Raw genomic sequence first — 19,916 nt, forward strand, 5'->3', positions numbered from 1 at the left:
TCTACCCGTAGTGCTTAATCTATTATGAAGGAGTGTCAGGGGCGGTACTGAAATATAAACCCCGCCCCAAACCCACTGCCATTGGTAGGGAGAGTTAGCCCACACTATGAGCCCACCCATTTTGCAAATCCTAGAAAACAGGACCACGTTTAGTTGCCAACTGTTGTCTACATGTCAGAGAAGCATGTTTGTTCAATATTACATATTTCTATCTGAACGTTCCAAAACGTTGTGTCGTACTGAACGCGCCCCACATGTGATTGTGGACTGTACATGGCAAAGACACAACGTAAACAATAAACTGAAGAAGCCACGTTTATCTTTTAACTTAGCTTATGATCCATTTGGCCATTAATAACCTCATGCACATGAGAAGGGTTTCTTCAAGTCAGGAACAGTTTTATCCAAAATGGAGAATTTATTTTCAATACATATATACATACCACAACGTCCTAAAATCAGACAAAGAGGTAAAAGGCTAAAACAAAGTGTTACCGTTGAAAAAGACAACATTAACCATCATCAGACTCAAACATACACCATCTCTAAAGTGTTGTGTGAATTTGTAAATGTTTATGTTTCTTTGCCTAATCTTACCTTTCACTAATATTTTACCATCATCCTCACATCACCTCATACTTATTAACAGCATGAATTGTGCTTTGCAGAGGGAGGGGTGTTATTGACTTGGAAGATTCTGTGGTGGTTGAAGTCCTCAAAGATGAAATTGCATTTAATCAAGTTAATCAGATCCACTAGTTAGTTAGTGTCGCTAGTTCTAAATAATCCAACAATGGATGGGCCTCTGCTAACTGCTTTACTTTTAGTTCAGCAGCCTCTGCTTCTTGTTGCTTCTTTACTTCCTGTTGGTACCTAGAAACACAGAGGGACAGGGTTGACCTCCGACCTTAACAAACCAAAATAAAGGTTCAAACAGACTAATCGTAGGTCTCAGAGAGCAAAGACAAGTTGGCAGGCATGCTATCCTTTACATTCAGAAAAGGACCCTGGCAGACTTTCTAAATGTATTCGTATCTCTGAATTTAAAGTGTAACCAAATGAAAGACAAGTAGTCATAGAGTAACAGATTGTATGATATGGACTGTAGTCTAGTGATCTCACAGAAATAAATACAACTTTTAGGACCGGTTAGCTAATTCTGCCAAATGCGCTTTCCAAAGCAGTAGACACCACAGACTTATTTAGTGTTGTATCCATAGAGTCAGAACAGGATCTACATTTATCTCTGTGGTTATATCACTCAGAGGATCTACATTTATCTCTGTGGTTATATCACTCAGAGGATCTACATTTATCTCTGTGGTTATATCACTCAGAGGATCTACATTTATCTCTGTGGTTATATCACTCAGAGGATCTACATTTATCTCTGTGGTTATATCACTCAGAGGATCTACATTTATCTCTGTGGTTATATCACTCAGTTGACAGGAAAAACACAAGGGCAGAAGGCTTGGCATATAATGTGCCTGGTTTAAACCACAACAAAGAAGGCAAAGCCCAAGGACAACGTCACTAGCTGTCATAAATGTGTGACCAAGCACATTTTGCCCTTCAGAGCGGTACTGTGTATTTAACAAGCCTGTTGTCAGACAATGACTGACATACAGTACATTGACAAATTATTATGATTTTTCCCCCCTAATATGGTTTGATTGAATAGGGCCCACAGATATCAAATCAAATTGAATGTATGTAAAATTGCAGGGTACAAGTTGGTGTGTAGCTCTGTATCTAACTGTCTGTTCCACTCACATCCAGATTCTAAAGAGTTGGGTGGCTCCTGACGCACCAAGAAAACAGTTGCAACAAAACAGTAACCAATTCTTGGGAATGATGACCAGGGACCATCTGGACCAAATAACACCTGTAAAATAGTGGAGAGACAGGTAAAGGGACAGGTAAAGGGACAGGTAAAGGGACAGGTCAAGTTGGAGCATCTGAATGTTGTTTCTGCTTCAGAAATGTGTTACTGTTGCATAATGCGTATACAAATCCAATATTAGCTTTTCCTACTTTTCTCATAATTTTGAGGGCTAAGAGTATGTCAGTGTTGTATGTAAGGGTAGCGGCTAGGAGACATCTGACCAGGATCAGGGCTAGTCAGTGTTGTATGTAAGGGTAGCGGCTAGGAGACATCTGACCAGGATCAGGGCTAGTCAGTGTTGTATGTAAGGGTAGCGGCTAGGAGACATCTGACCAGGATCAGGGCTAGTCAGTGTTGTATGTGGGGGTACCGGCTAGGAGACATTGACCAGGATCAGGGCTAGTCAGTGTTGTATGTGGGGGTACCATCTAGGAGACATCTGACCAGGATCAGGGCTAGTCAGTGTTGTATGTGGGGGTACCGACTAGGAGACATCTGACCAGGATCAGGGCTAGTCAGTGTTGTATGTGGGGGTACCATCTAGGAGACATCTGACCAGGATCAGGGCTAGTCAGTGTTGTAGGTGAGGGTACCGGCTAGGAGACATTGACCAGGATCAGGGCTAGTCAGTGTTGTAGGTGTGGGTACCGGTTAGGAGACCAGGATCAGGGCTAGTCAGTGTTGTATGTGGGGGTACCGGCTAGGAGACCAGGATCAGGGCTAGTCAGTGTTGTATGTGAGGGTACCGGCTAGGAGACATCTGACCAGGATCAGGTCTATCTCTGGTGAGACTCGGTGGTCGGCCAGCCCAAGCAGGTTATTGTTGGTTCAAGTGATGGTGACCAAAATAAATACAGTGGGGGAAAAAAGTATTTGATCCCCTGCTGATTTTGTATGTTTGCCCACTTACAAAGAAATTATCAGTCTATCATTTTAATAGTAGGTTTATTTGAACAGTGAGAGAGAATAACAACAACAAAAAATCCAGAAAAACGCATGTCAAAAATTTTATAAAATGATTTGCATTTTAATGAGGGAAATAAGTATTTGACCCCTCTGCAAAACATGACTTTGTGATTGCCAACGAGTACTGAGGTCAGACATTTCTTGTAGTTGCACACATCTCAGGAGGGATTTTGTCCCGCTCCTCTTTGCAGATTTTCTCCACGTCATTAAGGTTTCGAGGCTGACGTTTGGCAACTCGAACCTTCAGCTCCCTCCACAGATTTTGTATGGGATTAAGGTCTGGAGACTGGTTAGGCCACTCCAGGACCTTAATGTGCTTCTCCTTAAGCCACTCCTTTGTTGCCTTGGCCGTGTGTTTTGGATCATTGTCATGCTGGAATACCCATCCATGACCCATTTTCAATGCCCTGGCTGAGGGAAGGAGGTTCTCACCCAAGATTTGACGGTACATGGCCCCGTCCATCGTCCCTTTGATGCGGTGAAGTTGTCCTGTCCCCTTAGCAGAAAAACACCCCCAAAGCATAATGTTTCCACCTCCATGTTTGACGGTGGAGATGGTGTTCTTGGGGTCATAGGCAGCAATCCTACTCCTCCAAACACGGCGAGTTGAGTTGATGTCAAAGAGCTCCATTTTGGTCTCATCTGACCACAACACTTTCACCAGTTGTCCTCTGAGTCATTCAGATGTTCATTGGCAAACTTCAGACGGGCATGTATATGTATTCTTGAGCAGGGGGACCTTGCGGGCGCTGCAGGATTTCAGTCCTTCATGGCGTAGTGTGTTACCAATTGTTTTCTTGGTGACTATGGTCCCAGATGCCTTGAGATCATTGACAAGATCCTCCCGTGTAGTTCTGGGCTGATTCCTCACCATTCTCATGATCATTGCAACCCCACGAGGTGAGATCTTGCATGGAGCCCCAGGCCGAGGGAGACAGTTCTTTTGTTTTTCTTCCATTTGCGAATAATCACACCAAACGTTGTCACCTTCTCACCAAGCTGCTTGGCGATGGTCTTGTAGCCCATTCCAGCCTTGTGTAGGTCTACAATCTTGTCCCTGACATCCTTGGAGAGCTCTTTGGTCTTGGCCATAATGGAGAGTTTGGAATCTGATTGATTGATTGCTTCTGTGGACAGGTGTCTTTTTTACAGGTGACAAGCTGAGATTAGGAGCACTCCCTTTAAGAGTGTGCTACTTATCTCAGCTCGTTTCCTGTATAAAAGACACCTGGGAGCCAGAAATCTTTCTGATTGAGAGGGGGTCAAATACTTATTTCCCTCATTAAAATGCAAATCAATTTATAACATTTCTGACATACGTTTTTCTGGATTTTTTTGTTGTTATTCTGTCTCTCACTGTTCAAATAAACCTACCATTAAAATTATAGACTGATCCTTTCTTTGTCAGTGGGTAAATGTACAAAATAAGCAGGGGATCAAATACTTTTTCCCCCCACTGTATTTACATAAAGGAAAATACAAAGGCAAGCCCAAAAGATGCCCAGAGTAACACCTGGCTAGCACAGCCCAGCACCTGACCCGGTTGCTGCTGCCACCTAGGGATGGGTTTGGAAGTGGGAAATGGATTGTATAACTATGCCCTGTGCACTACCTAACTCCATACCTTAACACAAATCAACAGCTAATGACATCACGTTGTGGAAAACGTCCAGTAGTGGTTTGTAACTAGCCGTATCCGAGGACCAAAACACGATTATCATCTCTAATTGAAAATAGTCTGAGAGTAGTCTCAAACGGGCACGGGTCATCTTGTGTCATTTAAGGACAGTGCTATCACGCAGGGACATACCGTTACAGTCCTTGTGTCAGCGAATGCTAGGAGTGGTGGTAGGAGTCAGGCGCAGAGAGCAGAGGTAAGGAAAAAATGTATTTATTCCTTAAATACAAAAACGGTCGACGCCAACACAACCGGCGTGAATAGCGAAGTGCCCAATTATAACGGGTCCACAGTACGCATATAAAATAACACAAGTAGATCGCCAGCACATCCAACAACAAAAAATAATCCCGCACAAACCTGGGCTAAACAGGCTTAAATAACCATAAATCAAGAGACACAAATAAGGAACAGGTGCAAACAATAAGACATACAAACAGAAAAGGAAAAAGGGATCAGCGGCGGCTAGTAGGCCGGTGACGACGACCGCCAAGCGCCGCCCGAGCAGGCAGGGGAGCCACCTTCGGTGGGATTCGTGACACCTTGTTAACAGTCAGTGGGGCTTTTACAAAGCAGCAATGGAAAACCCATGATGCAGGGGCAGGTGTGAAAGTTCCATGCCATCATGTCTGAATCCATGCCAGTAATTATATCAGTGAACTGTTCATCTGAAGGGTCATCAAGCTACGCACACTCTCATATGCACTCATGTACACACTCGCACACACACATGCATGTACACACTCGCACGCACGCATTCACACACTCGCACACACGCATTCACACACTCGCACACACGCATGCACATGCACTGGCACACACACAACACACACACAAACACACACTTCCTGTCCTCTCTGTCCTCATTGCTCCATTAACTGTAGTCATGAGTACTCCAGACTGAGAGAGACTCAGTTTATCAGCTGGTCGGGTCATATCAGCCAGACCCGCAAAAACAAGACCCTGTAGAAAGAGACAGAGAGAGAGACAGAGAGAAACAGAGAGAGAGAGAGAGAGAGAGAGAGAGAGAGAGAGAGAGAGGTGTCACACAACCGTGCATATGTGTACTACATCATAGGACCATTATATAACATATCGTTTGGCGGGTCGGAGAGTGGAACATTAACTGTATGGGATATTAAGATTAGACAGATGCAGCAGACAGGAGCTTATAAAATGTGACTTCATTGTCTAGAAGCGACCTCAATCAGTTCACGTGACAGAAAGGAATTTGTAGACACAGGTCAGGCATTACTAATGAATTATTATTAACTCCCATTTCCACTCTTCTGCTTCCTATGAGTTCCTGTATTGTCACGCCCTGACCATAGAGAGCCTTTCTATATCTCTATTTGGTCAGGTCAGGTCAGGGTGTGATTTGGGTGGGCAATCTAGTTTTCTTATTTCTTTGTTTGGCCGGGTATGGTCCCCAATCAGAGGCAGCTGTCTATCGTTGTTTCTGATTGGGGATCATACTTAGGCAGCCCTTTTTCCCACCTGTGATTGTGGGATCTTGTTTTTGAGCAGCCCAGAACGTCACGTTTTGTTTCCTTTCTGTATTGTTTTTTTTGTTTCACTTCATTAAAGGATGTGGAATTCCATGCACGCTGCGCCTTGGCTTATTTACGATAGGGAGTTTGAAGACAGCGATCGTGACATGTATGCTGCCTCTGTGCAGTCAGTCTTAATTTCCTGTGTGGCTCAGTTGACAGAGCATGCCGTTGCAACGCCAGGGATATGGGTTCGATTCCCATGAGGGACCAGTACAAAACTGTATGCACTCAGTATAAGAGTGTCTGCTCAATGACCAAAATGTTAAACTCTCTGAACCCTCAGAACACTCTGAACCCTCAAAACACTCTCAGAACCCTCTAAACACTCTCAGAACCCTCTAAACACTCTCAGAACCCTCTAAACACTCTCAGATCCCTCTAAACACTCTCAGAACCCTCTAAACACTCTCAGAACCCTCTAAACACTCTCAGATCCCTCAAAACACTCTCTGAACCCTCTAAACACTCTCTGAACCCTCTAAACACTCTCTGAACCCTCAAAACACTCTCTGAACCCTCTAAACACTCTCTGAACCCTCAAAACACTCTCTGAACCCTCTAAACACTCTCAGATCCCTCTAAACACTCTCTGAACCCTCAAAACACTCTCAGAACCCTCTAAACACTCTCAGATCCCTCTAAACACTCTCTGAACCCTCTAAACACTCTCTGAACCCTCAAAACACTCTCAGAACCCTCTAAACACTCTCAGAACCCTCTAAAAACTCTCAGAACCCTCTAAAAACTCTCAGAACCCTCTAAACACTCTCTGAACCCTCTAAACACTATCAGAACCCTCTAGAAACTCTCAGAACCCTCTAAACACTCTCTGAACCCTCTAAACCCTCAAAACACTCTCAGAACCCTCTAAACACTCTCTGAACCCTCTAAACACTCTCAGAACCCTCAAAACACTCTCAGAACCCTCTAAACACTCTCTGAACCCTCTAAACACTCTCAGAACCCTCTAAACACTCTCAGATCCCTCTAAACACTCTCTGAACCCTCTAAACACTCTCAGAACCCTCTAAACACTCTCAGATCCCTCTAAACACTCTCAGAACCCTCAAAACACTCTCAGAACCCTCTAAACACTCTCTGAACCCTCTAAACACTCTCAGAACCCTCAAAACACTCTCTGAACCCTCAAAACACTCCCAGAACCCTCTAAACACTCTCTGAACCCTCTAAACACTCTCAGATCCCTCTAAACACTCTCAGAACCCTCTAAAAACTCTATAAACTCTCAGAACCCTCTTAAAACTCTCTGAACCCTCTAAACTGCTTCGCTGCAAATCTTTTAACACTTACCCATTTACACACTGGTGCCCAGAAGAAAACTGTCTTTGGACCTACAGACGAAACAAAACGTGGTTTAATTATTAAGGTTAATTATTATAAGGTTAGCAATGACAGCTGTGTTGAATACATAACGTTACAGTGATTTATTTATGTGACATTTAGTTTTGTGCAAAAAGTTGGTTGATTCCACAGTAAAATGATATGCCAATTGAACCAGTAGGCCTCAGACTTTCTGTGAAGTGACAGAAGTTGTCAAGCATTAAACTTTGCTACCTGATTCGTTGTAGTAACGTTTTAAGATGAGGCGACATTGAAAGTTACTGGTTAAATCCTTTCCTAGATAATTCCACCTGTTGTCATTCTCGTGCCCTCAGCTTGTCTCTGTCCTCCTTCCACTGCCTGTACTTCAATGCCTTGCCAATTGAAAACTTGCCAAGGGCGATCATTTATTGAAGAGTGCCAGCATGTAGTGTCATGCACGTCATTTAGTTACCCACCTATTGTCCATTCATATGCTTTCCTTCTCTGGTCTATTTGATAGCTAGGCTGGTTGTTTTATCAACTATAAGTTGTTATTAATGTGTTGTGCTTTTACATCTCATACTGACTGCTTATCATGGTGCCAACCTATTTTGATATTAACAGCATCCCATGAACCCGGAATGGAGAACCCCTGCTTGGAACAACCTTCTGTCTACCCCCTTCAAGACACATTACCACTCTTCTATAGGGACGGACTGGGACCAGAAATCGTCCCAAGCATTTCTAACAGGCCCATTTTTTCCCTTGAGACCCCAGATATTAGCCAAATAATTATAATTTTGGCAAAACCCACCATTTTGACAGGCCCACCAGGCTAAAGATGGACCAGCCCATCTGGCATTTGCCAGAATTGCCCTATGACCAGTCCGTCTCTGTTATCTCCCCAGGGCTGGAAGAAGAGCCCTGTGTACTAGCTCATCAACGTTCAGATAGTTCGCATGTGACAGACAGACTGGGCAGCATCAAGACTGTTTGTCCTCATTAATTATTATAATTCATTATAATCAGCTACACACTCCTGTCACATTGAAACAATTCCAACACTACTATAATAAAACTATGTTTGCTCCATTGAAACAATTCCAACACTACTATAATAAAACTATGTTTGCTCCATTGAAACAATTCCAACACTACTATAATAAAACTATGTTTGCTCCATTGACGATGACCCCATCACAGAGGTCACTCGTGACCAGGGGTCCATTCACCAACCCCAATACACTGCTACTGTAAGTTTACTCATTCTTTTGTCCATTAAATAATGTACTTCATAACAGTGAGGTTAGTGACAGTCACAGTCCCACTGTATTGAACATCATTCTTATTTACCAAATAGAAGAGTAGAATACATCCAGAGGTGATAATGATAAATGATCAGACAACAGGGATGAGACATGAACCAATAGACAACAGGGAGGAGACATGAACCAATAGACAACAGGGAGGAGACATGAACCAATAGACAACAGGGATGAGACATGAACCAATAGACAACAGGGAGGAGACATGAACCAATAGACAACAGGGAGGAGACATGAACCAATAGACAACAGTGAGGAGACATGAACCAATAGACAACAGGGAGGAGACATGAACCAATAGACAACAGGGAGGAGACATGAACCAATAGACAACAGGGAGGAGACATGAATCAATAGACAACAGGGAGGAGACATGAACCAATAAACAACAGGGAGGAGACATGAACCAATAGACAACAGTGAGGAGACATGAACCAATAAACAACAGGGAGGAGACATGAATCAATAGACACCATGAGGAGACATGAACCAATAGACAACAGGGAGGAGACATGAACCAATAGACAACAGGGAGGAGACATGAATCAATAGACACCATGAGGAGACATGAACCAATAGACAACAGTGAGGAGACATGAACCAATAAACAACAGGGATGAGACATGAACCAATAAACAACAGGGAGGAGACATGAATCAATAGACACCATGAGGAGACATGAACCAATAGACAACAGGGAGGAGACATGAACCAATAGACAACAGGGAGGAGACATGAATCAATAGACACCATGAGGAGACATGAACCAATAGACAACAGTGAGGAGACATGAACCAATAAACAACAGGGAGGAGACATGAATCAATAGACACCATGAGGAGACATGAACCAATAGACAACAGGGAGGAGACATGAACCAATAGACAACAGGGAGGAGACATGAACCAATAGACAACAGGGAGGAGACATGAACCAATAGACAACAGGGATGAGACATGAACCAATAGACAACAGGGAGGAGACATGAACCAATAGACAACAGGGAGGAGACATGAACCAATAAACAACAGGGAGGAGACATGAACCAATAGACAACAGGGAGGAGACATGAACCAATAGACAACAGGGAGGAGACATGAACCAATAGACAACAGGGAGGAGACATGAACCAATAGACAACAGGGGGGAGACATGAACCAATAAACAACAGGGAGGAGACATGAACCAATAGACAACAGGGAGGAGACATGAACCAATAGACAACAGGGGGAGACATGAACCAATAAACAACAGGGAGGAGACATGAACCAATAGACAACAGGGAGGAGACATGAACCAATAGACAACAGGGAGGAGACATGAACCAATAGACAACAGGGAGGAGACATGAATCAATAAACAACAGGGAGGAGACATGAACCAATAGACAACAGGGAGGAGACATGAATCAATAGACAACAGGGAGGAGACATGAACCAATAGACAACAGGGAGGAGACATGAACCAATAGACAACAGGGAGGAGACATGAATCAATAGACACCATGAGGAGACATGAACCAATAGACAACAGGGAGGAGACATGAACCAATAGACAACAGGGAGGAGACATGAACCAATAGACAACAGGGAGGAGACATGAATCAATAGACACCATGGGGAGACATGAACCAATAGACAACAGGGAGGAGACATGAACCAATAGACAACAGGGAGGAGACATGAACCAATAGACAACAGTGAGGAGACATGAACCAATAGACAACAGGGAGGAGACATGAACCAATAGACAACAGGGAGGAGACATGAACCAATAGACAACAGGGAGGAGACATGAATCAATAGACACCATGGGGAGACATGAACCAATAGACAACAGGGAGGAGACATGAATCAATAGACACCATGGGGAGACATGAACCAATAGACACCATGGGGAGAGTGATACAGAGACAGCCAGGTTAGTAGGACCTGATGCTGTAATATTGATCATGTCCTTACCTGCAGGATGGTTGTAAATGGGTCTCAGTTTACCAGGTAGTAGAAGCTCTATCTGGTAAAGAATCCTGTGGTATGAAGCTCTAACTCCCACTAAAGCCATGTCTGGTGACTGTTGAAACTTGGCACGGTAACCCTGTCGTTGGGCTACTTGAACGGATCAGACAGAATAGATTGTGTGAACCATTAGCTGACAGCAGGCATGGCTATCCTCTATGATGCTTACTGGATGGAATCTTCTATTATTGGGGGGGGGGTTGTACTGAACGTTAACTTCGCCCAACATCCACTGCCATTGGTAGGGAACAGTAAGCCTATCGTACTTCACTTTCCAAGAATTACACATGGGATTGGAAATGGTACAATGTAAAAAATAAACTGAAGCCAGACACACTGACTCTTGGACACACTTTGAAATGACATGAACCACATTATCAACTGACACAATGGATTTAACACAGGTAGGAAGATGCGGTTTCTGTCTGATGAAACTAGAATCTATGGTTATTATTATAATATTATAATAAGGTTATTATATAAATACTGTGGCACTTAGAGATTGCCTTTCAATGAAAAGCACTTTATAAATTCAATGTATTATTATTATTATCTAGGCACTCATTTCTACCATAATAATTTGTCCTTGACCAAAATTAACACATACTTTCACAGGCTAATTCACAGGCCGATCATCACAAAGAGTTCAATAATATATTTAGGGCTCAAGAAGTAGCGGGCTCAAAACAGGGAGGGACATGGAGTTTGGGGAGGGGGGCTAATCTGGGCCTGCGCAGTGCTCACGTTTCCTGGCTACATACCATCAGCACGACCTTCTTCATGAGAGACCAACGTGAAACCTTTCAGTGTGTTCTATAGAGTTGTTCAATCGAGAAAGTCTGCCAGCCAGACGACGATACAAAATTGAGACAATTGTAGCGACTGAACTAAAACAGAAGAGGAGTCCAGAAAGACATTCATTTGTAGCCTAAATTGTAAAACACCATGACTTAAACTTTTTTCGGTGTAGATATATCAGTAATACTTGTGTTGTTTGTGAGGCGGACAGGGTTTCGACACCATGCCCTGTACCAACAATCTAATCTGGGATATTAGGAAACGCACCATCGGTTCCAACAAAATAAACAACTTTACAAGGAGTAACTACTTAGGTGAGACAAACGTTTTCATAAAATATTTTATGTACAAATGGTGTAAATACTACTTTATTGTCATTGTACTGTATGTGTCAGTGTGTTGATAACATGTTTTACAACAGCCTACTGCCTTGCGCTAGGAATTGATCTAAGACAGACTGTTCTTTTATTAGCAGTGTTTTATATAAATTCATACTTTACAAAGACTACTTATTGTATTTAAACATTTGTGTTGGCTAAAATAATACTTTTGTTAAAGCGACCTTATGTGATACCTAAAACGGTTCTTGTGGTATCATAATGATTTCCTGTAGGAAGAAAAGAGTTTGTTCAAAGGCTGAAACTTGAAGCCAGTCTTGATGTACACGAGGGCTCTGTAAGTACCAACATGCCTTACAGAAGTCATTAACAGTGTAAGTGCACTGTGATAATTGCATGATATCCTGTGTTTTCAAACTGTTATTGTTTTTCATGACAGGTGAATACGATATGCTGGAACGATACAGGAGAATACATCTTATCTGGATCAGATGATGACAAATTGGTCATCACGAACCCATATAGCCGGAAAGTAAGATGCATTTTTTTTGTTGCCAAAACATTGTTTATGATCAAGGTACCACAGTGTTGTGCTTCAACCTGTTGTTCAAATGGACGCAGAAGAGACAGAGAGACAATATAATGTCCTTTTCCACTCTCCAGGTCAAGGCATCCATTACATCATGGCATCGATCCAATATCCTCAGTGCCAAGTTCATGCCCCAAACCAACGACAGAATGATCGTGTCCGCAGCAGCCGACGGCAAGATCTTCCTCACCAACGTAGAGAGGGGTTCCAACATGGACCCGGTGTTGCAGTACCACTGTCATAACGGTGCCGCCTACGAGGTGAGGGGGGCGGTGGCGTCTGAGTTATCCAGCATTTGAATCTCATCGCCATCGGAGTGTAATTCAATAGAGAGAGTTGATTAATGTATCCGATCTATCACTTCTCCATCTACATCACATTTACCTCAACATCTGTTATTGCTGTGGAAGGTAGGAGTGGTATGTGGACCATAAATAAGTCCTTGGCATGTTGCTGCAGTGAAAGTCATCTATTCTAAAGCCCCCTGTCTATCAGTAGACAGGAATTCTAATTCTGTTCCACGGCCCAATCAGAGCAGGTTCTATATCTATTCTAAACCCTGTCTATTTCTATTGGTAGATATTGATGGTACCTAGTGACCCTCATTCTTTCCTGTCCTGTGGAGAGGATGGAACAATCCGGTGGTTTGATGTCCGAGTTTCTCCTGGCTGCTGGCAAACTAACTGTAAAAAGGTAGGTTTGCGTTATGACAGTACAGCTACACTCTATTACAGGCAAATGAACAATTCCTATGTAACTATGATGTTATTACTACCATTTTATTGTGTAGTTACATATGTATAAAGGCAACTTATTTTTAATAACGACTTTTCTCCACCATTATTACCAGTAGTTTTACCTGGCACTCAAACAACAGATGTCAGAGTTCCCTTCATGAAGATATCTTGAACTTTTGTTTTACTAGGACATCCTGATTGACTGTCGGCGAGCAGTAACATCCATGACCATATCCCCTGTGGAATCCTTCTATCTGGCTACTGGCTGCTCTGACAGCTCAGTCCGGATCTATGACAGGAGAATGCTGGGTACCATAGCAACAGGTATGCACAACCTCAACGGCGGCTACAGGTAGCCTAGCGTTTAGAGCGTTGGGCCAGTAACAGAAAGGTTTCTAGTTTGAATACGGAGCCGATAAGATTAAACATTTGTTGACGTGGCCTTGAGCAGGGTACTTAACCCTAATAACTCCAGGGTCGCTGTTGATAATGGCAGTCCCTGGCTGTGACCCCTCTGAGGGTGTCTCAGGGGGGACTTTCCAATTCACATGTGTATAATGTACATGTGTGAAACAGGACCAATATAATCAAGCACCGACCAGATAATAATTATTATTATTATTAACTCAAGGTTAATCAGATAACTAAAAATGAACTAATAATTCTATCAATATCAGTAGTCTTGAAGGAATCCTACTGCCACAGTACATAACATAGTTAATCACTGTTTGATTGTCTTTGGGCTCAGTGGTGAGAAAAACATTTTCTTCTGAAGGTCTGTATGGAAAATAATAGTTTCCTATATACATCTCATCCACTCTGCAGGTTTCCAGACAGGAAGCGGGGTGGCAGGGATGTGTGCGAGGTTCGTACCGAGGCACCTGGTCAACAAATTATGTCGCGTGACCTCATTGGCCTACAGTAGGGACGGCAGGGAGGTGCTAGCCAGCTATGCCTCAGACTGTCTCTACCTGTTTGACCCTAAAGATGACAAGGGACGCGAGCTGAAGGGACCGTCGCAGGATAACAAGGTGAGAACATTCCTCTCACTTACTGTGTATCACAGTACTAAAGACTGGATTCAATTATTTGAATGTAGTTTGTGTTTACACAACAACTGTCCACTCACATGGGTTTCTGGAAGCTTCTACCACATGACATGCGGTGTGTGTGTGTTGACAAGAGGAGGTGATGTGCTGTCCCATCTCTGGGCTATTTTTGCCTCACCAGTAGATAACGGTCTGCTGTCTGAATCTATTCTGGGAAAGGCATTTGAGCTGTGTTCTCACACACACAGCTGCTGAACACATAAGCATAGGCTTCTGGGTAATCTGCAGGGCGAGGCAGCATATTTTGTGCAGAACTTGATACATACAACACCAGATAACGTCACCGTTCCTGTACAAACACCACGGAACTAGTGTAACCTATGTGCACTAAGATAGACCTCCCTGTCCCCCTCCTTCTTGTGTATGAGACCCCTGGTATCGCCTGCCAGAGCCTCACCTGGCAGTGAGGGGCGGGGAATGTGAGCCCCCAGTGGAGGGAAGAGGAGGGGAGTGGGGGGTCTCAGCCATAGTGAAAGGGCAGTTATTTTGGTCAGGCCTGTGCCCGTGCTGTGCTGTGAGTGGTGAAGTGTCGCTGTGTTTCTCCTAGCAGAAGGAGACTCAGCAGAAGCGTCTGCGTCTGAGAGGAGACTGGTCAGACACTGGACCCCTGTCACGGCCAGAGAGCGAGAGGGAGAGGGACGGTAAGAGAAGCTCCTCGCCCCACTAAGTCCCCACTCATCTGAACACACAGCTGACAACACGTGTGCTATCGATGACAGAAGTGCACTCTCACTTGGTCCTATTGCTCCCGAGTGGTGCAGTGGTATAAGAGAAGAATTTGTCCTTAACTGACTTGCCTAGTTAAATAAAGGTTACATTAAAATATATATATATATATATATATTGCATGGATTAACACACAATACAATTATACATAAGCATGATATTATTAGATTATGTAAACTTTCACATCACTGTCTATGAGTAATATGATGGATTTTGAACCCTCTTCCTCCTGTAGGAGAGTCCAGGCCTGGAGTGTCTCTGATGCAGAGGATGTCAGACATGTTGTCACGCTGGTTTGAGGATGCCAGTGAGGCCCAGAACAACAGAGGAGCCCGTCCACAGCCACGACCCAGGGTAGACCCTGCAGCAGCTCCACAAGGTAGTGGGCTTCACCAGGAGGCTATGGTGCTAGGGAATCCAGCCCCGTCTCAACCAACATCAACAGCCAGCTTCTCCTCCTCCTCCATGGAGAGCCCGAGGAGCCGTAGGAGTGGCACGGGAACAGGAAGTCTCCAACCGTCTCCTGGGGAACCAATCCTGAGTCTGACATACAGCAACCAGGGCACAACTAGCAGCACCATCCAACTGGACTTCTCCAGCGGTGGCGCCAGCGACCAGGGGGAACCCCCGCGGATCAGGAGCCCAGAGCAGGTGTCCGACACCAGGCAGATCTCATCCCTCAGCCAGTCGGAGGTGGAGGGCATGGGAGAGGAGCCCACACCACAGCCCCCTGGGGAATGGATGCAAAGGTATGGTACTATGATTGCATTGACTGAGGCATAGCTGGCCTACACAGTTAATCATTGAACTACTAGAGTCATGTCTGGCTATTAAAGTGGATGTTTTGTTCCCTTCCTTCCATAGATTTAATTTGAGAGGATCAGAATTAGGGGAAAGAGTACTCAGGTAATTATTTGCCATGGCAACAACAACTAAGAATGAGTTCTTCTTCACAAACAATAGATGTGTCAGATCAGTAGTTTAAATAACGTTGACAGAACAGTTGGAACTAGCATGCTGATGTTGGCCGTTTCCTTGTTGCTCAGTGCATTCAATCAAACCTGCGATACAGAAGTTACACTTCTCACGTGGCTGGACTTTGATTGGATTTAATGACTCTACAGACATGTTGTATATCCTTCCGAAAGGCGCTCTGCTGCTGCGCGGATCCAGGAGATTTTTCGGCGGCGGAAAGAGAAGAAAGAGTTGGCGGATTGCGAGACTCGCCGTATCGGGAAGCCCTCAGTAGAAAAGGTCTACAAGGGCCACCGTAATTCCAGGACGATGGTACAGTACAGTATAACAGTACTGAGGATTAAGACAAGCTTGAAGTAATGATTTAGTCCACCAGAGGGGGACCTTGGGCAATATGTGGTGATAACGGCTTCAACTTCTTGTCAGCTATATTTAAGGTTCAATGCTTTAGTTATTGAGAAGTAGCTATGTGGAATGCTCATTCAAGCTTTTGTTGTTGTTGTTGTTTATAGACCAATCAGTGTTGTTTCTGGGGTGACCAGTTTGTGCTGAGCGGCTCAGACTGTGGTCATATCTTCATCTGGGACAGAGAGACAGGGGAACACCTAATGCTGCTGGAGGCAGACCAGCACGTTATCAACTGTCTGCAGCCACACCCCTACGAACCACGTGAGTTCCCTGCTTCTGACAGTCTCACACTGAAGGTGGTTTTAGTCAACACCCAGTCTGGCTCTTACAACTCAAAGGCTTGAAGGCTGTGACTTTACAGGTACAGCGCATTTGGGAAGTATTCAGACCCCTTCACTTTTTCCACATTTTACAGCCTTATTCTAAAATTGATTACATTTGTTTTTTTCCTCGTCAATCTACACACAGTACCCCATTTTTTGGGGGGGCAAATATAATTTAAAAAACTGAAATATCACATTTACATAAGTATTCAGACCCTTTACTCAGTACTTTGTTGAAGCACCTTTGGCAGTGATTACAGTCTCGAGTCTTCTTGGGTATGACGCTACAAGCTTGGCACACCTGTATTTAGGGAGTTTTTCCCCTTCTTCTCTGCAGATCCTCTCAAGCTCTGTCAGGTTGGATGGGGAGTGTCACTGCACAGCTATTTTCAGGTCTCTACAGAGATGTTTGATCGGGTTCAAGTCCGGGCTCTGGCTGGGCCACTCAAGGACATTCAGAGACTTGTCCCGAAGCCACTCCTGCGTTGTCTTGGCTGTGTGCTTTGGGTCGTTGTCCTGTTGGAAGGTGAACATTCTTCCCAGTCTAAGGTCCTGAGTAGGTTTTCATCAAGGATCTCTCTGTGCTATGCTCCATTCATCTTTGCCTCGATTCTTACTAGTCTCCCAGTCCATGGCGCTGAAAAACATTTCCACAGCATGATGTAGCCACCACTATGCTTCACCGTAGGGATGGTATTGGCCAGGTGATGAGCGGTGCCTGGTTTCCTCCCGACGTGACGCTTTGCATTCAGGCCAAAGAGTTCAATCTTGGTTTCATCAGACCAGATAATCTTGTTTCTCATGGTCTGAGAGTCCTTTAGGTGTCTTTTGGCAAACTCCAAGCTGGCTGTCATGTGCCATTTACTGAGGAGTGGCTTCCGTCTGGCCACTCTACCATAAAGGTCTGATTGGTGGAATTATGCAGAGATGGTTGTCCTTCTGGAAGATTCTCCCATCTCCACAGAGGAACTCTGTAGCTCTTTCAGAGTGACCATCAGGTTCTTGGTCACCTCCATGATCAAGGCCCTTCTCCCCTAATTGCTCAGTTTGGCCGGGCGGCCAGCTCTAGGAAGAGTCTTGGTGGTTCCAAACTTCTTCCATTTAATTATGATGGAGGCCACGGTGTTCTTGGGGACCTTCAATGCTGCAGAAATGTTTTGGTACCCTTCCACAGTTCTGTGCCTCGACACAATTCTGTCTCGGGGCTCTACGGACAATTCCTTCGACCTCATGGCTTTGTTTTTGCTCTGACATGCACTGTCAACTGTGGGACCTTATATGGACAGGTGTGTGCCTTTCCAAATCATGTCCAATGAATTTACCACAGGGGGACTCCAATCAAGTTTTAGAAACATCTCAATGATGATCAATGGAAACAGGATGCAAAGCAAAGGGTCTAAATACTTATGTCAATAAGGTATTTCTGTTTTTTATTTGTAATACATTTGTAAAGATTTATAATTTAATTAATTTTAGAATAAGGCTGTAACGTAACAAAATGTGGAAAAAGTGAAGGGGTCTGAATACTTTCCGAATGCACTGTAACTGCTAAAATAAGCAATTAACATCCCATCATGCTTAGGGTCATGTATAAATATGCTGGGCAGGCCATCATTTTGGCCACCATGGCTATGCCCCCATAGGATGACAATGCCCCCATCCACAGGGCACGAGTGGTCACTGAATGATTAGATGAGCATGAAAACGATGTAAAGCATATGCCATGGCCGTCTCAGTCACCAGATCTCAACCCAATGGAACACTATTGGAGATTCTGGAGCGGCGCTTGAGACTGCGTTTTCCACCACCATCAACAAAACGCCAAATGATGGAATTTCTCTTGAAAGAATGGTGTTGCATGCCTCCAATAGAGTTCCAGACACTTGTAGAATCTATGCCAAGGTGCTTTGAAGCTGGTCTGGCTTGTGGCGGCCCAAAGCCCTATTAAAACACTTTATGTTGGAGTTTCCTTTATTTTGTCAGTTACCCGAATATTAATTTTTTTATTTTTCTGGTCATTCCAGTGTTAGCCACATCAGGGATAGATTCCAACATCAAGATCTGGTCACCAATGGAGGAATCCCCATCATTCAACAGAGTACTCGCTGAAGAGGTGTGACATAAATACATGTATTCATGTCACGGGAGGTTGGTGGCACCTTAATTGGGGAGGACGGGCTCGTGGTAATGGCTCCTCCCCCCACCAGCCTCCACTGATTTGTGTGCTTTACAATCAAACACGTGTGTGGAGGAAAGAAAGGCTCTCATCATAGTGACATGAAGCCATTGGAACCTCTGATCTCCTGATACCTGGTGCTCTGTGTCCTGTAGGTGACCTTCCGTAATGAACTGATGCTGGAGGAGACCAGGAACACTATCACTGTACCTGCCTCATTCATGCTGAGGATGCTGGCCCAACTCAACCACTCCATCACAGCAGGTGAGCGCGACACACACGCACTCTTCCAACCCTGCATCCCCAGTGATAACCCGTGATACAGAATGGCTATGGATCTATCTTAAGTGGTTATAACATGTTATAACAGCAGTCACTGACTGGTAACATTGGTCATCTCTTTCTTTCCTCTACAGAGTCTGAGGACAATGAGGAAGACGAGTAGCCCTATCCATAGCTTCCATACTGGACTGTTGAATGTGTGATGTAGGAACTACATATTATCTCATTGGATTCACTATGTGGCCATTATAGTGGTAATGTTACCATAGGGATTGGAGTATTGGACCTCACCTAGTGTAGGTTATAGGACACTAGAAGAGGTGTTGATTTTAGAAATATAGTTGATATTCAGATGTAGATGAATGTTTTGTACCTATTTGTATATTTTGTTCAGGTGTCCAGCCTCTCCGTCTGGCTATGAGAAGTGTTCTCTAGATGGCATCTCGTTATTCTCCTCTGTACTTTGTGAACCTCAGGCCTTTTTGTGAGAAGTCGCATTTCACCTTACTTTGTCTGTGGCTTTTCCTGATACTCTGCAACGACGGCTTCAGTTCTGACTGTTGTCAATGTGCTTGTTTACCAAAGAGAATGCGTTTAATTTAAGAATTTACAAATGTTAAAAAAATATATTAAAAAAATACATTTGCTTGAAATGAATCACCCTGTTCTTCCTTCTGAAATGGCTAATTGAACGTTAATAAGGAAGC

The 19,916-nt window shown here is 44.0% G+C and overlaps 2 protein-coding genes across 5 annotated transcripts; one reads left to right on the forward strand and one right to left on the reverse strand.

The window, feature by feature from the left end:
- Positions 1 to 194: 194 nt before the first annotated feature.
- On the reverse strand, positions 195 to 10,839 carry LOC115196444 (mitochondrial pyruvate carrier 2-like). The gene is made up of 5 exons (XM_029757277.1): positions 10,695 to 10,839; positions 7,397 to 7,437; positions 5,378 to 5,495; positions 1,777 to 1,888; positions 195 to 873 (listed from the first exon to the last, which is right to left on the reverse strand). The coding sequence occupies exons 1-5, from the start codon at positions 10,792 to 10,794 to the stop codon at positions 756 to 758; spliced, it is 489 nt and encodes a 162-aa protein (XP_029613137.1). The 5' UTR covers positions 10,795 to 10,839; the 3' UTR covers positions 195 to 755.
- A 650-nt stretch (positions 10,840 to 11,489) lies between these two features.
- LOC115196448 (DDB1- and CUL4-associated factor 6) lies at positions 11,490 to 19,866 on the forward strand. 4 transcript variants are annotated; one of them, XM_029757286.1, is made up of 15 exons: positions 11,490 to 11,860; positions 12,160 to 12,221; positions 12,324 to 12,416; positions 12,548 to 12,733; positions 13,053 to 13,166; positions 13,399 to 13,534; positions 14,036 to 14,241; positions 14,867 to 14,960; positions 15,281 to 15,794; positions 15,910 to 15,951; positions 16,170 to 16,332; positions 16,533 to 16,689; positions 18,776 to 18,864; positions 19,083 to 19,191; positions 19,344 to 19,866. In XM_029757286.1, exons 1-15 carry the CDS (start codon positions 11,770 to 11,772, stop codon positions 19,370 to 19,372), a joined length of 2,085 nt encoding a protein of 694 aa, XP_029613146.1. In that variant the 5' UTR covers positions 11,490 to 11,769; the 3' UTR covers positions 19,373 to 19,866. The 4 variants fall into 4 exon arrangements, with proteins under 4 accessions (XP_029613146.1, XP_029613148.1, XP_029613147.1 ...); XM_029757288.1 differs by having other exon boundaries at positions 16,194 to 16,332; XM_029757287.1 differs by having other exon boundaries at positions 14,870 to 14,960.
- The last annotated feature ends 50 nt before the right edge of the window (positions 19,867 to 19,916 follow it).

Source organism: Salmo trutta, chromosome 6 (genome assembly GCF_901001165.1).
Source record: "Salmo trutta chromosome 6, fSalTru1.1, whole genome shotgun sequence".
Taxonomy (NCBI): domain Eukaryota; kingdom Metazoa; phylum Chordata; class Actinopteri; order Salmoniformes; family Salmonidae; genus Salmo; species Salmo trutta.

Excerpts from the sequence above, each read along its gene's own strand:
- LOC115196444 (XM_029757277.1), bottom strand. The coding sequence starts at position 10,794 with ATGGCTTTAGTGGGAGTTAGAGCTTCATACCACAGGATTCTTTACCAG. Across the intron at positions 7,438-10,694 it reads CATTTACAACCATCCTGCAG|GTCCAAAGACAGTTTTCTTC; the intron begins GTAAGGACATGA and ends TTTCGTCTGTAG. Across the intron at positions 5,496-7,396 it reads GGGCACCAGTGTGTAAATGG|GGTCTTGTTTTTGCGGGTCT; the intron begins GTAAGTGTTAAA and ends CTCTTTCTACAG.
- LOC115196448 (XM_029757286.1), top strand. The coding sequence starts at position 11,770 with ATGCCCTGTACCAACAATCTAATCTGGGATATTAGGAAACGCACCATC. Across the intron at positions 16,333-16,532 it reads ACCGTAATTCCAGGACGATG|ACCAATCAGTGTTGTTTCTG; the intron begins GTACAGTACAGT and ends TGTTGTTTATAG. Across the intron at positions 19,192-19,343 it reads CAACCACTCCATCACAGCAG|AGTCTGAGGACAATGAGGAA; the intron begins GTGAGCGCGACA and ends TTTCCTCTACAG.